At 44.6% G+C, this 20,700-nt stretch overlaps 1 protein-coding gene across 1 annotated transcript; it reads right to left on the bottom strand.

Moving 5' to 3' along the window:
• Nucleotides 1-307: 307 nt before the first annotated feature.
• MSL2 (MSL complex subunit 2) lies at nt 308-19,143 on the bottom strand. The gene is made up of 2 exons (XM_013944129.2): nt 18,724-19,143; nt 308-3,974 (listed from the first exon to the last, which is right to left on the bottom strand). The coding sequence occupies exons 1-2, from the start codon at nt 18,863-18,865 to the stop codon at nt 2,377-2,379; spliced, it is 1,740 nt and encodes a 579-aa protein (XP_013799583.1). The 5' UTR covers nt 18,866-19,143; the 3' UTR covers nt 308-2,376.
• Nucleotides 19,144-20,700: the final 1,557 nt, after the last annotated feature.

The raw sequence follows: 20,700 nt of genomic DNA, 5'->3' as shown, positions 1-20,700 counted from the left end.
CAAGTACTCCCACGTTTCTGGGGCAAAGGTACTACGTATATAATTTAATAAAAATCTCAATGAACGTGCCACCGACCATCTCAGCAAAACTTAACAGCTCTGCAAAAGCGTTTGGAAACAACCCGTGCTGCCAACCCGTTTTACTCCCCTAAAATCAGACTGCGGCTTGGCTACTTTTCTTACGCGCAGTGGACTAATAAACAGATTTACATTAGTAGGTCACGATGAAACCACCAGGTTAGAGAATGGTGGGATCCTCTTGGGTCAACACAAAAATCACATACAAGTTTAACTAAATACACTTTAATAGGACATCGTTAAATCTCATGAGGGCTAAAAAACACAGATCTTAGGTACTTGGGTTGGCAAATAAAGACAAGAATACTAAAGAAGCATTTTCCACCATTTACTCATTATCAAAAATATTTTTCAACTCTTCTTGCAAAACAAAAACAAAAAAGTACAGACTGGACACGTACATCACATTTTTCTTCCTATGGCTTTAACCCCCCCACCCTACCCACCCCACAAAAAAGACGGGGGGAGAAACAAACCAAAACCAACAGAAAGCTCCGACCACGTTCACAGGAGATGACACCATGGTACACTACAAAACAAAAGGAGGTGCCATTTGTGTCCATAGGGTTTTTTGCTTATTTCTTAGGTGAGGAACCGTCATTGTACCTGCTTTGTGCCAAATCAAAACGCATCCACCATTAAAGTCGGAAAGCCCCGGGCGTCGCGTTCAACGAACGAAAGGAAAGATGGAAGCGGTAAAGGAAGGTGAAAAAGTCAAATGCTATTTAACATGCTGTTGAGCCGGGAGCTGCCTTTTAAAGCAGCAGGTAACGTTTTGTATTCTAGTCAGCCCGTGTTTAATTTGTGCTGGATCAAAGAGGAGAAATTTCTGCTTTCGCAGAGTAGTCTGACTTTGCTAGGATGCCAACGAAGTCTCCAGGCGCAAGACTCAATTCTTCTGCTCGTACCCTGACGTAGGGATTAACCAGAAACAAGCCATTTTTGCATAAAGTTGAATTCCCACAAAGGCGCTTTCATTTTTAACACTCCTTGAGATAAGCTCTTGGACAACTCGTGCCGTTCTGCCAATCCAGAGCCTTTCAGCCCAGGTTGAAAAGCATCTACCTTCTAAAACAACTTTCGACACACTACAGAAAAATTAGAAGGATTCAGGGTGGAATGAAAGATAGAGCTTATTTTCTCTAACAAGCATCCAAAATATTTGGCTTTAGTAGATAGCCATCAATTTTCTGAAAGATGAAACTGAAAAATGCCTGTTAACAGAGAAATACCCTCGTGGGGAGAGCTCCCAGGTGTATTGTGGTACAAACTTGATAAAAGTGAAAAAAAGAAGGGAAAACCCAGTGGTGCTGACCACCGTGGAAGCCTCTACGAATTGCAGCCACTGATTAGCAGCAGAGAACCAACAACCAGCCAACCAGCCCCGGAGGCTCCTCCGCGACCCTCAGAAAAGCTCTCTTCTCCAGAGGCGACAGCAGTAAAATCAGCGGGAACCCCCCCAAAAAAGGGAGAGAAGGGCGTTAACAAAATTTGAGTCTTCTTCTGTGTACAGGTAGTTTTTCCTCCCCTACCAAAAGGGTCAGTACTACGTCAAACAAACGGAGGTGGCACCGAGAGCGCAACGGATCAGGAACGTGAGCGGCACAACTGCCAAGAAAACCAAAGCCCATGCTGGGATTAACAGCGACGGCATATTGACAGCCGCTAGTTTGCCACTCGTATCTAGCTGACCGAATTTCCTGACCCTTGCTCGGAAACCAAGCTGCTTTTTGGGCTGTTAGCTTTCTCAATACATTACTAATTTTTTTTTGAACTGTTCAGTATGGTAGGTAACCGGTTCCCACAATGAGGTTATCTACCACTCCGAGACTGCGTTCCCCAGCGTGACGCTGCATTTTCTACAGGAATAGCAGGTGATTTTCCAGCAACAGTGATGGTAACTAACTGATAATTACTTTTCTACACCATAATCCGGAACAATTTAGATGGACTAACTAGATACCACTTCTCCACATTTAAGCAGAAACTTTGACCGAGCACAAAGCATGAACGAGTACAATGAGGTTAATATACTCCTTGCCAAAGATCTTGTGATAAAATCATTTACATCAGCAATTGATCTCAATCTATGAGGTGCTGTAAGAACTAAAAACAGTTTTAGGGTAACTCCTCCATTATCTGCAACTATTTCCCAGACACTAATACACATAACATAGCAATGAAAAACACTTGATACAAGTGATCTAAACGCAGGAGCTCCAGCAAGTTAAACAGAACCATAGCTGCCTTAAAACTGTAGCAGTTCCCCTACGAACGGCAGGGAAAAGAAAGAAAGATTCAACAGTCATATCTCATGTCTATAGCTTCATCCAAACTTTTATCATCGTGTGTACTGGCAGCTAAAAACGTAGTTACTGGTGACCCTGTCACATTGATTACACTGGTGCTTGTGCTGGCATTGCGCACAGCAATGCTTGTCACATTAATGCCCAAAGTAAGCCTAGTCTGCTCCAAGGCCTTTTCTGGCACTGCAAATGCCTCCAGCTTCTTTTCCCCGTTAGCCATATACGAGTTTTGGCAGCCACGGCATATGCAGTCAAGGCAGGCTTTGCGGTTAGAGTAGCAAGGGCAGCGTTGGCCACGGCATGTAAGAACACTTGGATTTTGGGTGGCACGACCACATTTACACCCTTTCTTTTCTTGTGGCTTTTTATACACAGTTTTTGTCGGGCTTCCCGGCATAACGTTACTGCTAGGAACTTTTTCCTTCGCTTTGTCTTTTGTTTTCAGCACTCCTGGTTTGGCTTTTGGATGAGATTTCTTAGGGGCATGTTCTAAATTCTTTTTCATGCTTTTGTTAGACAGGAGCACAGTTTTACTGATTTTGGGAGTAGTGCCTCCATTAGGTACAGTTGCAATAGGCTGCAAAGACATTTTGTTTTCCTGCTTCACTGTTACAGGAGCTGATGCTCCCAGTGTTGGGCCACAGATGATGCTGGAAATGGGCAGAGGCTGAACCTTTTCGCTGTCGCTTTCTGACCGAGATCGCTTTCTGTTTAACTTAACTACCTTAGGCGTTGCCGCCGTACACGAGATCCCATGAGGAGAAGCATCTGTGGACATGAAAATGTTATGGCTAAGAGGTGGGGGAGAAAGCTGCAGAAAAGGGCCGTTAGTCATGTTCGCTTCCAAGCTGGGCTGTAAATTAGAACCACAGACTTCAGTATTTGAAACTGTTTCTAGGCTCCGCAGAACTTCCTCAACGCTAAGGAGGAGCGATCCACCCGGTTTTATGTCTTCACTGAAGCTGCAGATGTCAATGCCTGTCGTACACAAGTCACTAGTAGAAACTGTATCGCACACAGGCTGCAGACTGCTAGAGATATCTTCAGTTTTTATATACTCTCCAGTACTACATACATCAATTGTATTTGTGTGTTCAGGAGAAGGAATATTCACTCCAAGTTTATCTACTGAAAGCCCATTACAATTGGGCAACCCGTTGATAACAGAACTTCTTATATCGATATTGTGTGTGCTTTCAGGAACCGATGAAAAACTCGCTGGAGGATCGTTTGTAAGTTCTGAGGTCGAAGGTACTGGGGAATGTGTCAAACACAAAGCCAAGGCTGTATCGGAAGATTTTTCCGTCTCTTCATGGAGTGGTGATCCATCTTTGAGCAAAGCCAAAAGATCCGCAGAACAATCAACTGCTTGGATAATATCTCGTGCCAGTGGAGTCTGCGTGATGTATTCGCAGAGTTTCTTATAGCAGTTCACTAGAATGCTTAGCTGCTTATTCTCCTCAAATTGTTCATAGTCTTTGCACCAGCTACATGACGGTTTCATCATCATCTTCTTGCCTTTACAAGTTTTGCAGACATAATGTTGACATGTGGAGTTGGTAGGAGCAATAGGGTCTTGTAGCAAATTTCCTAAGGAAAAAAAAAAAAGAAAGAGAAAAATTACAATGGACTCAAGCCAAGTTCCCAGGATAACATACGATGAATTTCTTGTAATACACATCCTAAAAATTGCCTGAAAAAGTTCAATAATTAAGCCACAGAAGAACTAAACAAACCATCCAAACAACAGTCTAGGAACTTCTTACAGCTGCCACAACTGGTTGTATAACAAGGTTAAATGAAAAAAGAAAGAAAAGAAAAAGCATTAAAGAAAAAACATCACTCCAAAATCTGATGTGCTGCTGTAGCCTTTAGAAACACTTTTAGCTAAAACAATACCGACCCGCTCCACCCCCTCAGCAGTTTCTTCAATTGAGAGTGACAAAACATATGAGATTTCTATGAATTTACCAAAAGTGCAACAGCAGCAACAACAACAAACCATAAAGGGCTACTGCAAAAATTCTAATGAAACTGGGGAAACAAATGGAAACAGAACAGAGGGAATCCCTAAAAGGAATGAAAAAATGATGAAATATCAAGCCCAGAAGGAAAGAACACAGTCGAGACTTTGTTTTACACTTCATTCAGCTGGAACTAAAAATAGTGCACAGCTTTGTGACAGTCAACGCTATGAATAAAGCACAAAGTTTTTAACTTTGAGAGCAACCCAAACAGTTAAGTGGGGCCCATGAATTCTTATAAACACTTATAACCATGAATAAAATACATAATAAAAATATATTTAAATAAAAATGGGGAAAACGGTATTATTTGCTAATAGATTACTGTTGTGCCAAAACAGAATGTGCAACAGGGAGACTATAGCATATCTTGAGGAGTGGCTTGATTTTGTGAGAAAAGGCCCTAACTCCCACGGGGAGAAACCAGAGAGAGCTTGAAACAAGTCTCAAAAGCCATATCCTTAAGCGAACACATCTAATACCACTTGTTCATTTAACACTCTGAGACGTCAGAAGTCATTAGGCCGCCCTAACCCACCCCCCGGACTTACGCCCCCTGAAACAAAGCCCTTTGGATGCAAGGCTCGGTCACGCGTGTAGCGGTAACATCAAACGTGTCCACCAGGCCAGAAACAGCCGTGCACAGAAATTACAAAAGCTCCTGTCCTTCATGAATGGCAAATCTAGGCTGACTTCAGCTTTGCTAAGAAACATTAAAGTAGCCTCTCTCTGAGGTCTGCCGCTTAAGGTGTTAAAATAAAACAGTAAGTAAGCCAGCCTCCTAGGAAACCCTCAGGTTTTGCTTCCCACTTTTAGCTGTTTACAGTCTTTACAACCCAGAATTGAGGAAACCTGTAACAGCAATACCCAGGGTATACATAAAACATTTATTTTTCCACTACACATCCTCACCAAAATTAGAAATTCCTATATTTAAGATTGTTGAAAAAGTCAAGAGATGTGCAATGCTCCTCTCCCTCTTGGGAAGCAGGAGATTTCTGCTTTCCTAATGTTATTCTCCTTAGGAAGAACTGAACACTACAGAACAACATTTCTGCTCTTTCCTAATCCACGGTAGGAAGGAGAAACCAGGATTGCCATATTCTTCTGACACCCATCTCGATTCATCCCGCAGCTGCACAGTCACTGGAGAAGACACAAGAAAAGCAGCAAGGAAAGCAAAAAGAAAATTTAAGCCTGGGACAACATAAACCAATGATGAAAACACACTTTTAAAAAACTGAATGGGTTGTAGTGCCGTTAAGGCATGAAGGAGGTTGCAGATAATTCTCACGGAGACAATCCAAGACACAATTAACAGTCTGTTGGGAAGAATACTAACTCAGCACAGCCAACGTGAATTAAATTTCTTGGAAGACTCCTCTGCCAATTAAGTTGTTCCCGGTCTGCATCTACACTGCGGAGCAGCTGAGCTGCATAACATATTCCTGGATCGTCCAAAATCAAGTTACCGATCGGAGTACGCTAGCTCCCTCCTTGCCCACAGGCCATCGGAAATTGGTGTCACCCAGGTCTTGTTCTAATATGCGGTCAATAAGCCACAGTGTGCTCCTCGGTCCATCCATTATATCTTAGGCCTCTCTCTGTTAAATAAAGATAATACTGTTTTGCTATTTAAGAGTTATGATGATCGATGCTTTACAGATTCTGACGCACTAAGACACTTCCATGATGGGATCAAATAATCAATATACAATTGCAATTTAACTTTTAACCAGTTTTTTAAAAAAGACTCATTTCTGACTGTGCATTTCTCCCAAGATACGCTTTGTTTAAAGAGTTGAACAAAATTATGGTACAAAAGTTAGCAGAGGATAAAAAATCCGGAAAAAAAAATCCAGAAGTTTTGTGGAAAAAGACAGACGGACAGACAAAACAAAACACTTTGTGTGCTCTCACTGAAGGAAGGATCACAGTGAGTTCTACCCTCAGTAAATGCCAGGCAACCTACACGGGAGAGACACTGCGAATGCCTTAGCTGTGGGAATATTTTCGGCTTGAGCTCACATCTCATTGAATATTCATTTGTCGGTCAAAATTTCTTTTTTGTGTAGATTCTGTGGTGCCTATCACTTTCCTCAGCTTTAGTATCTTTAAGCTAAAAAAAAAAGTCAAGCATGATACAGAAATCCACTGAAAATTAGGTTTAATTAGTTTTAATACTCAGGAATGGTGTTAGTCAGAAACACGGTCCCAGAAAGAGGACACCTGAGCTCTGGAGGTACTAATGGAGGCACTTTGGGATGTTCCAAGCTCTTGGTCTGTACAGGCTCCCAAAGGCACAATGTTCGTTTGATGGTGCAAGGTACCAAATCTCCCTAGATGAAGATTATAAACTCCACCAAGACGACAAAGCTGGGAAGGATTCTGAGATGCTAACGAGCCCATCCTCAAACCCGTAAGAATGGCCGTACCAAGTGAGAGCAAAGATCCATCTAGCCCAGTAACCCATCTCGTGTAGTGGCCAAAAGCAGATGCCCAGGGCACAGAATAAGAACAAGGCAAGCAAATATGACACCTCCCCTTAATGTTTGCCCAGCCTTTAGCCATTAGTAGCTGAGACACTTCTCCAGGTAGATGTGGTTTCCACGTACTTTGCAATCCTCAACAGACTTCTCTCCATGCGCTTGCCTAACCTCTCGAACTATCTAAATTTTAATCAGTCGCAGCCTTTGACAAGAAGTTCCCTGGTCAGCGATGCATTGCACTGAGAACACAACTTACTGCTTGTTTTGAACATTGTTGAACAGTTCTGCTATAATCTTTTTTGAGACAGGGGGATTGCAGCTCCAACAGCATTTAATATATGGGTAAACCACGGCTTTTTGCTTTTTTGACTGATATGCAGCACTGAAATGAGGTTTTCATGGAGTTTTCTATTGCAAGGACAAGATCTCACTTTTGCATGAGAGTCATCAGTGTAGATAAAAATGATGGGCTTTGAGAAGTTAAATATATTTTTCTCCATGTGCATCACCTAATATTTATCTAAATTGAATTTAATTAGCCCTTTTATTGCACAGTTATTCATCCTCACAAGATCCTTCTACAGTTGCTCAATGTAGCCCTTCATTTTTACTACCCTAAATAGCTTGGTATTACTAAACTTTGCCTCATCTTTGCTCACCCTCTTTCACAAGGGGTATATTAATATGCCAAAAGCAAAATCATGTTTTTACAAAGCCTCCAGTAAAAGGTTCCAGATTTTCCTTAAGAACATCAGCTCTCAACTCTCTTACTTTCAGAAAAGTTTTCTAAATATCTGCTTTAATATGAGCACTTACATTTACTAAGATGCATGTACAGAAGAAATACTTTTAATATATAATTTACAGATCATCATGGCTGTCCTGGAAATGCTGCTACCAGGAGGAAAGTCATTTAAACCACGAGGAATACTTCCTATTGTGTTCCTTAATGAGCATTACCTCACAGCTGCAGGAAGAGGGGAAGCATCTGCAAATCGTATCTCACAGACCAAAGGAGGAGAAGAACTGGGAATCAAAGCAATACTAGGTTTATATCCCCAAAATATGCTCTGAATTGATGAGGTTTAAGAAGCAAGCCTTGAATCAAAACAGGCCATCTCCTTGCATCCTCATCTATCCTGAGCAAAGGCAGAAAGATAATGCCCTAGAAAGGGGGCGCAGGGGGAGGGTTGAGTCCTCAGGTCATGAATACTTTAAAGCCCCTGGAAAAGCCTATTGAAACATTATTTATTGCCATTTTTAACAACTCAAAGTTTTAAGAATGATGCAACTATTGAAAGAAATCTTAATTTGAAGAAAACAGAAAAAATTATGAAGTCTAAATTGGTTACAAATAAAAAAAAGTATAAATAAATGCTTCACTGGGGTTAATCTCAAATATTTGTCTGCCAAAGCAAAATCTTTACTCCTCAATTACATTCACATCACCAGAAATAACTCTCATTTTATAGTGCGCAGCAAGCAAGTGGAAAGCTCAACAGCCATGGACCCCTATTGCTTTCAGTGGTGCTCTACCTGATTGAAGCAGCGTATCTGCTCCTCAATGACAAGCAGGATTAACACCCGTGAACGTTAAGAAGAAAGCAGGCCCACTCTAGTTAGGCTGGAAACACTGAACATTACAATGACCACGACAGCATTTCTAAACCAAGTGTTCCAAAAAGCCTCTGTGAACTATGGATAAATTGGATAGAAATTCTACAGCTCCGAGAATCTACCAAGCTAAAAAATAGGAAGCCCACGTGTAAGCAATTTGATGGACCACACATTTACTTTTACATTATATTTAAAATCAATATATGACAAGTGCCTCAAAGTAATAGCCAGCAGCTGGAGATTTAGCAGTTTGACTGCTACACTTTCAATGTTTTTACTTCTGGGTTAAACATGATATGGTTGGTTCTACTAAAATAACTAGCAACAGGCAGTTAATGCTAACAAATTGCTCCCTTCAGGTTTCAGAGTTAACGACCTACTGAAGCAGAGAAGCTAGTTCTCGCCGACTGGTGATCCTGCTCAAGAGGCTTTGGGAAGTTTGGCTACCCTGCGACCGGCCGCTGAAGCAAGCAACGGCCGTGGAAAGGAAAAGGCTTGTTCCCCTTCCCACCTTCCCTGCGCTGCTCCCTTCTTCACCCCACGCTGCGTGATCCCACGTGTCAGCTCAGGCACCTGTCAGAGTCTTCCACCGGCTCATTTAACTCATTTATTTAGGAGAAAGAAATTCTCTAGGAAAGAATAACCCAGGGGTTGGGGGCTGTGGTTATTTGGCTGCATTTGTTTTCCCAAGGTTAGCAAGTTAACTCAGCTCACAAAGAGGTCCGACATGTGCCAGGACCAGCACAGGAGAAGCGTGGACATGCAGACAGGAAAGAAGCAGCAGGAATTCCCCCTTTTAGGAGTAATAAGCTGTTCAGCAGGTTCATCGCACCTCATGGACTCATTCCCTTAGGCTTTAGTTTCCCAGCTGGCAGCAGCGCTGCTAGAGCAGCCCCTTTTCCAACTCCTCTCCGGCTCCGTGGGCCCCCTTCCTATCGCCCTCCGCTGCCCTGGCACAGTCGGCACAGCCCTAATGCTCAAACATCAACGAAAAAATATACAGGACACATTCAACCTACATTAACTGGAAAAAACAAATACTGGCACTTTAGCCAAATTCTAGAAAGTTGAACAAAATTAGAGAAGTTGAATTTAAAGTTGAATGAGAGTATTATGGAGCTCCTCAAATAAGAGCATGGCCTGTGCAAAAGACCAGCCAAGTACTTTGAATAAAGCCATATAGATGGTTTTACAGGCATACAGATGGTCCAAGTGGCTGTGCACTATTTCGGTTACAAGAAGAATGATCAATCCTGCTTCATGACTAAATTTTTATTGTTTTGTAAAATAAAAAGACAATGCCTTGTTTTTTCCTCAGTCTGAGTAAGGGACAGAAGCAAAACCTGACACCCACTCAGAAACACTCTTTCACACGTTAAGCATAAATGAACCAATGACCAATCTTTTCATCTGCAAAATTATCATCTAGATCAGCCTGAAGAATGGGTAGCTCAATGATGTGTCAAAATAAAACATGCAAACAAAAAATATGATACTAAAAGAAGTACCCAGCAAACTGTTTTGGGAATGAGGCCCCTCCCGTTCCAAGTTTCCACCTTAGATTTTAAGCTCTCTAGCTAAATAGGGCTACTACCAAACTTACAAACAGACACAGAGCATTAGACTTCATGAAAACACCTCTTCCCACATTGACATTTTCAGAGTTTGAAGAAAAACTAAATATTTAAGAGCACTATTTGCAAAAATTGGTGATAAATGGACAGGCACATCTAGAGTAGCGAAAATGTTCATTAACCATTTGCAGAGAGAAAAAACAAATATGTAAGACCTCCTCTATAAGGGTGCAAGAGCTGGACACTTACTAGAAGATAATTAAATATATTCAAAACCAGAGAAATTTCAAGGAAGAGACGAGTGCAAGGACCAGCTCCCAAGGACAAGGCAATAGCAAAGGACTCCTTCCACAGATCTCAAGCCCTAACCTAAAACCTGCCCAAACTGTAGACTCCAGGTGGTGAACGTGAACCACGGCTTGGTTGCTCCACTTCATAAATACAGCACCAGCGTCGAGAGGCAGATTCACCAGATGGAGCTTCATCCTACCACTGCCCTGACAAGCTGTCTCAGGCAGAAAAACGTTCGGTAACTTCTCTCATCATACAGAAGCCTACTGGGGCACCTGGCAGAGATTCGGGAGATCACTTGGAGATCCAATACAGCCTCGCCAGAGTTCAGGAAACACACGTGCGTTTGTAGCTGCCACCCTCGGGGTTGAGAGGCATGAAGAGGTAAGGTGTGTTCACAGTACTGCCAGCACGAAGCTTTGACAGCTTTGTGTCCACAAAACACAGATTGTGAATAAGAGGATTCACAATGACAATACTAGAAATTTATTTGTCCTTTAATGTTTTTGTAAGACAAGGTTTTGCAGACAAAAAAGTAATAATAATAATAATAATAATAATAATAATAATAATCACTCTTATTCAGCCAAGCAGTAGAATTAGAAAAAGTAGCCCAAGATTTGGGGCACACAACCCTTTTCCAGGTCTGAAACAGTAAAGAAGAGCGAATCTATGAACTAAAAGATAGTATTTCTTCCTCGAAACACCATCTAGCACTTAGAGCGTCATGACTACAGTAACATTGCCATTGGAATTTTTCTAAAGATGTTCAAAAGCATAGGTAGATCCCCAGGCAGGTGAACTGGAAACATGGGACTAAGACCAAAAAAACCCACCCCACAAAATCTCCATATAAAAACATATTTCAGAACTTTATCAGAGAAGAAATTCTGCTGGCTACTGTATATTTCAGAGCATCCTCTGTCAACAAACCATGAAAAATTAACTATGGAAATTATTGTCTTCACCTAAGGACATTTCTGAGTAAAGAACCAATGATTATATCACTTTCTGGAAAAATAAAGACTGCGCTATTTTCTTCTGAACACCATGGGAACTCAAATTAACTACAATAAGAATGCAGTTAAAATATTTTTTCTCCATATTTAGAGAAATATAGTAAATGTCTATAGCTAAAGTTAAAAAAAGCCTAACAACAAATTACATTTTAAATGCCAAAAGGATTGCTTTGTTCTCTGACTTGGCTTCTTGCATAAGTTATATTTCTGTTTGAAAGTCTTTGTGTTTACAAAATTACAGACTAGAAAATTTCTAAATGCGCTCCTAGCAAGCAAGGTGGCAGCGCTCAAAATTTTTAATGAGCAGGGCTTAAAAAATATTGATAAATTCATCTTTTTCACCGTCTAGTACAAAATTTTTGTGTAGTGATGTCTTCCAAAAGTCAAGGTTGCAATATTTTAGGGGGCTTTAAGTAGTAAAGCTAACATTTCTACTACTGGTGCACAGATGAATTTAACACGTTACTATACAATGTAAAGACTCCGAAGAGTTAAAACCTGCTTTGAAAGTTTTAGAGCAAGTTAATTATATTAATTGTGTTCTCAGAGCAAACAAGTAATGAAAACTTATTTTCACACGCAAATTCTCATGCCATCAAAATTAACCACACCATCTTCTTAGGATAAACGAGGCCCCTGGAGAAGGAGCAAGCACTGTGCTGCGACCGCACGGCTTGGGAGACGGCGAATGATGAATTACAGCACTGAAAGGCTTCAAAGTGAATCCCTCTCTAAGGGCAGGAAAATCTTTGCTCTCTAAGAAGTAGAGCACTCAAGAAAAGTGGTGCGGTGCATTACTTCTCCAGTTATATAATAGAGGCAAAGTCTTTTTTGGCCTTGCACAGAATTCCAACGTAATAATAAACAACTGCTTATTCCATATTTAGTCAAACTTATCTGTAAACCATAACATAGTAAGCAAACAAAGCCAAAGAAGGCTGTGTTTGGAGTCTCTATGTCCATAGACACAGGCAATTAAGTTGTCCCAATAGAGATGCCTGTTGGCAACATATTAACTTTTCTTTAAACACTCTGAAATGTAATCAGTTTAATCAATATCCTCAGGCCACCATCAAAACCAGTCCATCATCTCCCATTGCCTCAATAAGAAACACACACGCTCATCTCAAATCAAAGAGGACCGTCTTGTAATCTTCGCTTTGCAACCTGCTCTTCAATTCCAACATCAACCCGCTGTTAAGGTGGAAACCACAGTTACTTCTCTTTCTGCCCTTCTTCACAATTTTCTTCCAAGCCAGAGGAAAATTTTCACTTTAGAAACCAATTTAAATTCAACTGGTACAACTTTGTGTAGTCCAAACTTATACGGTGCAATGTAGACAACCTCGGGAAATGCAGTTTTCCCAAGAATCACACACAAGACTTAAAGCAGGAAAGGGAAACAATGAATTTACGTAAGGAGATTTTAAGAGGAACAGAAACCAACCAACACATCCTTGGCTAAAAACTGGGGTTTTCAAAGATGCACAAGTGGAAATTTTATAGATAACTACCCATGCTGGTTATCGCCAGAAGAAGAAGAAGAAGAAGAAGAAAATGAATGCTTGCAACAGAAGATATTTTATAGGTACTTAGTTCCATATTCCACATCCCAGGATGGTTGTTTTACAGATTCTGGTTATTTTGCACATTCTTCCGAAACTCAGAAGCTTTTTGGCAACCATTCATGTGATTTTTATGGGGAAGATAACATAATTTTAAAAACTAACCATATTTAATAACTGGACAGTACTTTTCATCAGTGAAAATGAAGGAAAAAAAGTCAGTGAAAACACCTGTTGAAGAAATGCACCAGTCTAGGTATTCTTTTCACACACAAAAGACAACTCTGTGACTTGGCAGCACAGACCATGAACAAGCCTTCCATCAAAAAGCTTAAATACGTTTTTTCCACTTTAAAACTTCAATATCCAGGGTTAACTCACTTCGTAATGGCTCCCCTCGCAAGCAGAAAGTCAAGTAGCATGCATATAATGAAGTTTTATCAGTAGAGCGAGTTTGCTTCTCCCTCCTTCCACCTGTAGGTCTGGAAATTGAACTTTCTAGAAAGTTAACTTCTGTTTAGGAGTCGCACCACTATCTGCTCATCTCTGAAGGACATTACACAACGGCTGCGTGTCTCAGGTTGCCTCAGTAGCGTCAGTGAAAAAAGACTTTGGTTACTCTAGAACCCTAATTCACTTGCATCCCACTTGCGTTTGGCGCTTCTTCCCTTAGATATCTGTATAAATTTTCATTAATGAAAATTTAATCAAGCTGTTTGGTTAAAAAGGTCCAATTCACAATTTCCCAATGGCAAAGAGGAGCCTAAAGTAATAAGCTCTGCTTGTGATCGACATCAGTGCTACTAAGACCTACAGGAAAAGGGTGCAGAGGAGGTCACACCATGGAGCAGGGTAGGGAGGAACAGCTGGGCTGCAGGAGCGGTGGAGATGAGCTGAGCGAGGGGCGAGGAAGAAGAGAAAGAGACATCACTGGTCTAGCAACATGGACAAGACGGCACGGAGATGCAAGTTTTTACACACCTCAGTGTATCACCAACCATTGGGCAATGCATGTAGCTAGCAGAATGAATTCCATCAGATTCAACTTTTACCTACAGGACAACAACTGCAAAAAACAAGCCAAGACATTTACCCTAGAGCAGGATAGAAATAACATCTCTATACTGATTCTCAAATAGAAAAAACACAATCAAAATACTTTAAAAAAAATTCTTTTTTTAAATCCATGTCATTCCTCATGCTTGGGAGTTGCTTCCACAACGTTGCTTCACAAATTATCCTACAAACCTCCGGCTGAAATTCTCCACAGCTATCTGAAACCATGACAGTAGCTGGGTAACATACTGGTCAGCACCGTCACATTGTTTCTTTGTTTCTTCCCGCCCCCTTAATCCGTCTGAAGCCACACGCTGTCTCACATCCCATTACTTAGGTGACAGGATGTTTAAGGCAAGAACCGAGTTCTCACCCTGCATTTCCACAGCACAAGCTCCAGCCGGGTTCCCGGCCAAATGTGAAGTGTTATTCAAAAGCCGTGCAACCTTTCAGGCACTTCCACGTTCCAAAACAGCAACAACCATCTTTCAACCACCTTTAGAGTTTTCTAAAACACCTTTCACAATTTTCAGGAGGGGTTTTTTTCATGGATAAAAAGCTACGTTGATCTGAGTAGCAGCTTGTCTCTCACAAGTATTTTAGCTTAATTTCTAGTAAAAATTTTAAATGATGCATCAGCATCATTTTTTTTTAAAGAAAAACTATCAAAGATGACTGCTAGTCCTGAAAAGTCAACTGAACTTTTGAATGACTCTGGGCAGTAACCTACACTGCATTCAAAACAGAAAAGGTCATTTTTTAAAAGACCGTTTATACCAACAGGGAGTACTTTTGTAGCAGGAAAGTTTGTTGCATAAATCCCTATGAAGCTGTTTTTAAATGAAATGTTAATATTAACATGTAATTTAATAATAATCACTCTAGGCTAGAGACTAAAACTCAGATCTCATCTCCTCAAAACACATAAGCCACACACCTACTGTCAAAAATAACTACTCTGAAGCTGCTGTAAAGTTTTAAAATCTCTAGGAAATGTTTTCTTACACATGCCTGTAAAAAGCCAACGCATTACCTACAACACCGTCTAGGAAACTATCACATGATCACACCTAAATCCTAGAAGTGTACACTGCTGTATCATCAATGTAATTCAACCTTTATAACCCATTGGGTAAGGCAGAGACCTCAACTTCACCTACAGCAGATTTAGTTGACTAATTTACAGCGGCATGCTGTGGCTTTCGACTGATGTCATTTCATGTGTGCCAATTTGTATCTAGAATCAGAGCTTTAATTAGAATTTCATAATTATGTACAGCCAAAAACTTCTGCCACCCCTACTACGTAAGCAGGCTTAAAAACTATCAGATCAGAAGAGCTGGCTTATTTTTAGAGCACCAAAAAATAGCCAAAGCACAATAACGTTAGCTGACTTACACGGCTGCCACTGATTTCTTCCAAAAACAACTCTGTAAAATTAAATGGAAAATCCCAACTGCAGAATTAATACCTACAGAATAACAAAGCATAGTAACAGAATGCATTCATAGAGATTAAATAGTGAGAAAAGGCAGATGATACGAGGAGTACTAATTTGGGGAACAATTTCCCAGGGGAAGTGCTGGAAGTCCAACACTTGGGGCTTTAAAAAATTTAACTCTAGAAAGTGCAGGTTTTATACATTACTGAAAATTTACGCAGCAGTTCTCCGACAAAGCATGATTTTTATAAGTTTACAGTCAAGACCTCATTCCACTATGATCAAGTACCAGGCACTCAAACTTCCACATATGCGAATTTGCACCTAGCTATTTGGATCTCACGGCCTAAATGGTCTACAAACAGATGGAAGAATAGGGTAGAAAAAAGCAAGCATGTAAAAAGCTTTTAAAGATCTTTAAAAATGGACCATGAGGCTTTGAGCGGTCACGGCAACGACTCTTGTGATCGTAACATCTCACAGAGCAATCTTTAATTCAATACTTCAACTTTACATTTTAAAACGCTGTCTAAAGGTAAGAAGTTTTTGAAAGATGAATGAAGTAACGCAGAAGTTTGGCTTTTAATGCTTTTCAATATGCCAAAGGTGCTTTTAGCACCAATTTGTACAAGACAAAAAATATTTTAAAAGACTCATAACAAGGTCAGAGAGCCAAAGAGAGAAAGAGGCACAAATACTCACCATGACAGAGGAGAGAGGAAAGGAACACAACGTGCAAAGAAGGGAAAGGCAGCTGGTTTGTCAGCCTGAGCTGAAGATTTATAACTGCTGGTCAACACCAGAACGGGCAGTTTTGTGTTGGACGGGACCACTGTCCCACGCCTATCTGTTTGCAGGTTCGAGGAAGGCACTTTACTAACTCTACAGGACACAAATTATATTTTGCTATGTGGGCGCAGAGCACCTAGTGTCACAGAGAACCCGGTATTTACTGAGGCCTCTCCACGCTACCATACCACAAGCAAAAGCCCAGACCGAGAAAGATAACATTGGGGCATCACCAGTAGACAAAATATTTGAATCAGTGACTACGGTTATCTCAAAAATAGCTGTGGTAGAAAGACGTGAGCCAAGGCAGTAACCTTAAATTTTCAAGAAAATTAGGGATGAAGAGAGAAAGTGCAACCATCAAGAGGTAGTTTGTAAGTCAGTCAGAAAACCCAGGCAGGCACAAGTCAATGGAAGAAAACAAACTAAACCGCCCAGACAGCTTTACCAAACTGAGAGAGACAGAAAAGGCAAGCAAAAAGCCGGAGAAGAAGGGGAAAATAGCTCAGGAATTTGGGCAGGGACAAATTAACGAAAGATGATTTCAATAGCACAGAGCGCAAAAATAAGATTGCAAAAGGCCAAGAAGAGAAGAAGTCAAGGCAAGCAGAATGAAGAACACATTTCAGAAGACAAGTCTTAAAGTGGAAAAGTTAGCACAATGGTTAGAAACACATAGTCCTTAAGGTAATATCTTAAATAAATAAATAAATAAATAGGTGTGGTTTTAGGCAAAAGTAGCGTGATGATTGAGCAAAAGCAAGAAAGATTTATGGAAAACAAAAAAAGTCAGGGATTAGAATTAGCAGGGCCTAAGGTAGGAAGCAAGAGGTAAGAGCAGAGTTGCATTAATATTGACACCAGGGTTAAGAGAGGAAAAAGAAAAGAAAAAAAAGCTTAAATAAATTATTTCAGGAAATGATGATGCAGTGATCCTGGGAACAGGCTCCCTCTTTTCCCCGTATGAACCGATCTCTATTTTCTAAGACTTTAAATGGGAGGAGCCAATAGCTACAGGATAGGAAGCATCCAAGCCTAGTTTAGCGGCCTCAACAGCTGAAGTCCTGATCCTGTTAAATTAATAATTTATTTTACTTTATAAACCTAGTAATTCAATTAAATTTTAATGAGACCACACACATCACTGAACAGCAACACGTGAAAACATAATGGACATATGCCCACTATGTCAAGAAAAGTCAAACACATGCAGGGCAAGGACTTAGATTACCAAAGTAAAAGAGAAGAATTAACAAAATGAATCAACTGAGGGGTCTAACAGTTCAGACTCCCTCTCCCCACAGTAATCCGTAGTGCTTCAAAGGAAAGTTCAAGAAAGGCTGACAGCTTATTCCAGAGCTTCCTACCAGAAAAAAGACATGTGTCTACAGTTCATAAACACAGCAGAAAGCAATCCCTTCCCAAATATTCTCTAAAATGTAGTATTAAAATTCTGGATGTCTGCCTTTTCCAACAAAAGGCAGAATTCTCTTTTGGGGGGAGGAGGAGGTAAGGATGGGCAAATCCTCCTAGACTTTCAGCCTATTTGTTTTTTTATGGTAATTATTGTTATAGGACAATTATCTGCTACACACAAACAAAAAAACTCCCAAATGTTGTTTCTGTGTGCTTAAAATTCCTGAATTTCAATTTGAATACTTTTTGGTTCTTGCATTTCATGAAAAAAAAAAACAGTAAAAAGTTATTTGCTCCCTTCCCTGTGGTCCACATATTGCTTTATGGTATTTGCTCTTATTCACCTCTTCTTTAAAGCAAGTAACTCCAGTACTCCCAAGGTTTTCCAGCCACCACTAGTGAGTACTGTCCCCTCTGTGCCATAACGGGGCCGCAGTACAGCGCTGTGGTTCGGGCAGAGCAGACTCTCAGCAGAGACAACACGGATTTTGTTTATAATCCGCCAGGCTATTCAGCGCGCGGAGCCAAGCGCCCATTTGTCTTTTTGACAAGTATTACGGGCGGGGGGGGGGGAAGAGGGTCTCTTCCCCCCTTTTTTCCCTCGGGGGGGGGAGGGGAAAGGGGTTCAGCCCAGGAATATTTTCAGCCCTCCCTTCCCAACTTGGGAAACAAACCCGCCGCGGCCCCCGCGCCCCCCCCCCCCCCCCCGCGGGAGAAGCGCGCCCGCCCACGTGGGCGCCGCCGGCCCCGCACCGCCGCCGAGCCGCGCTCCGCCTGTACGCTATTTCCAGCCGGGGGGGGGGGGGGGATCGCTGCGCGTTATTTTCTTAAAGGGAGCTGGGAAACTTTCCCGGGAAGCCTCTGGGCACGGGCCGGGCTCTAAGGGGGGCGGGGGGGGAGGCGAGGCGAGGCGAGCCGGCGGGGGCCGCGCCGAGGCGGCTCTCCGCTGCGCGCCGCCCAGGGCCGCCGCCGCCGCCGCGCCTCGGCGGCCACCCGGGCTCGGGGCCCGCAGCGAGCCCGGGGCCCCATTGTGCAGGGAACAAAAGAAAGATCCTCACCGCACACACAGCAGGAGAGGGACTGCCTGAAGTAGGGCAGGAGCTTGTTAATCTCGGTAAAGGACTGGGGGTCCCCCGGGTCGTAGTTGAGCACCAGGCGGCTCGCTGAAACGTAGAGAGCAGTGGCATTCACCGGGTTCATCGCAGCCGCTCGCTCGCCGCCGGCTCCGGGGTGAGAAGAAAGCGCGGCGCCGAGTCCGTGCCGGCCGCGGGGGCAGGTGGCCCCGGGGCGGGGGCAGGCCGGGTGTCACCTTGGTCCGGGGCCACCTGGAGCCGCGCGGCGGCGGCGGCGGCAGCGCGGAGGCCGCGGCGGCCCGGCGGCCCTGTCACAGGGGCCGCGCTGGCTCCTCCTCCGCCTCCAGCGGGGCCTCGCTCCCGAGCAGCGGCCTCGGCCCGCCCGCAGCCACACAGCGCAGGGAGGCGGCGGCGGCGGCGCTACTCCAGGCTGCGGGCCATGCCGGCCGCCCTCCCCCGGGCCCTGCTCCTCGGCGAGCGGACGCTTCCTCGGCCGCTGCGGGCCGCGCCTCAGCGGCGGCCCGGCATGGCGGCGGCCGCAGGGAGGAACCGCGAAGCCAGCGCAGGGCGGCGGCGGACCGGGCCGCGCTGCCCGATCCGGCAGCGGGGGAGGAGGGAGGCGGATGCACCTGGGCCTCAGCGCGGCCGCATCACCGCGGCGCCGCCGCCGCCTCCTCCGCGGGGCCGCTGGCTCCTGGCTGCGCGGCGGCTGGGCCGGCGCCGCTCGCGGGGCAGGGTCCGCCGCCCGATCCGCGCCGCAATGTCAATAGCAACCGTTAGATCCAACCGTCACTGCGGAGCCATCGCCGCTGCCGTCTAGCGCCCGGCACTGCGCATGCGCGCCCAGGCCGCTTCCCTCCCCGCAGCGGGGGCCCGTCCCGCGGGGGGGGAGGCGGGGGAGCCCAGCGCCCTCTAGCGGCGCCCGGCCGCGCCGCGGGGAGCCGGGGCTGCCCTGCCGCCCTCGGCCGGGGCGCGGCGCCGGCCCCGCCCGCCCGCCCGCGCGCGCGTCCGCTGGCTCGCGCCTCGCAACGGCCGGCTCCGCGCGCGCCTTGTAACGGCCGCCGCCGCCGCGCGCCCCTCCTAACGGCCGCCCCAACGGCCGTGGCGCCGCGGCCTGGCCGCCACGCGGGCAGCGCCGCGCCTCTGCTCCGCGCAGGGCGGGCCGGCGCCGCTCCCTCGCCGGGCGGGCGGGCGGGATCGGTTACGGGCTGGGCCCTGCGGGGGCCGGGGCCGCGGCACGGGGGGCGCGGGCGTCGCTTCGCCCCGCCGTCACGGCGAGCAGCCCCGCTCACGGCGGAGGCGTGGGCCCCTGCCTCTGCGTAAGCCGTCCTGAGAACGGCTGCCGGGCCTGAGAGGCCCGAGGCCTCTGTCTGCGTTCGAGACTGGGGCACCGAGGGGCCCCCGTGCTGTGCCACTGCCCAGCGTGGAGCAGGCAAGCGTGTCTGCCTTCGAAGTGAGACAGCTGCAGGGCACGCGAGGTCCCTGGAAAATCTGGCACAGGCGCTGCGGGAGAACATGCCCCTCTCAGATGCACCCTGGACGCCCCGTGGGACAGAAGCTGCCTGCACGGGGCTGTGTAGAGGGAGATTTGCCATGTGAGCATCGTCTTGCTGCACATGGCTGCAACTCGAGACCGCGACAGTGGATCCACAGGCTTGGGGCAGGTATGACCAAAGCGTAGGCACAGGAGGGATTTTTGGCCTCCTCCAGGTTTCAGACCACTGGGGACATATGGAGAGAGTTTCGGATATTTCCACAGTGAGCACTACTAAAGGAATTAGCCATTCCACCCGTCTCTAGATCCTGTATTGCACCACTGCTCGTGCTATCAAGGCTCTCAGCAGTACTGTTTTTAACATCACCACCCAGCTCCCCGCTGTTGCCAGGACTCTGCCCCTTGCTCTTCCGTGCGGCGGCCTTCTCCCCACTTCTCTGTTGGCTCTTAGAGGAACTGTTTGATAG

The sequence above is a fragment of the Apteryx mantelli genome, chromosome 9, assembly GCF_036417845.1.
Source record: "Apteryx mantelli isolate bAptMan1 chromosome 9, bAptMan1.hap1, whole genome shotgun sequence".
In the NCBI taxonomy this organism is placed as follows: domain Eukaryota; kingdom Metazoa; phylum Chordata; class Aves; order Apterygiformes; family Apterygidae; genus Apteryx; species Apteryx mantelli.
Note: the sequence above shows the minus strand (reverse complement) of the source record. Positions and strands in the feature narration are given on the sequence as shown.

Coding starts and splice junctions, on each gene's coding strand:
- MSL2 (XM_013944129.2), bottom strand. CDS start 18,865: ATGAACCCGGTGAATGCCACTGCTCTCTACGTTTCAGCGAGCCGCCTG. Junction 3,975..18,723: donor CCTCTCCTGCTGTGTGTGCG/GTGAGGATCTTT, acceptor TTTTTTCCTTAG/GAAATTTGCTACAAGACCCT.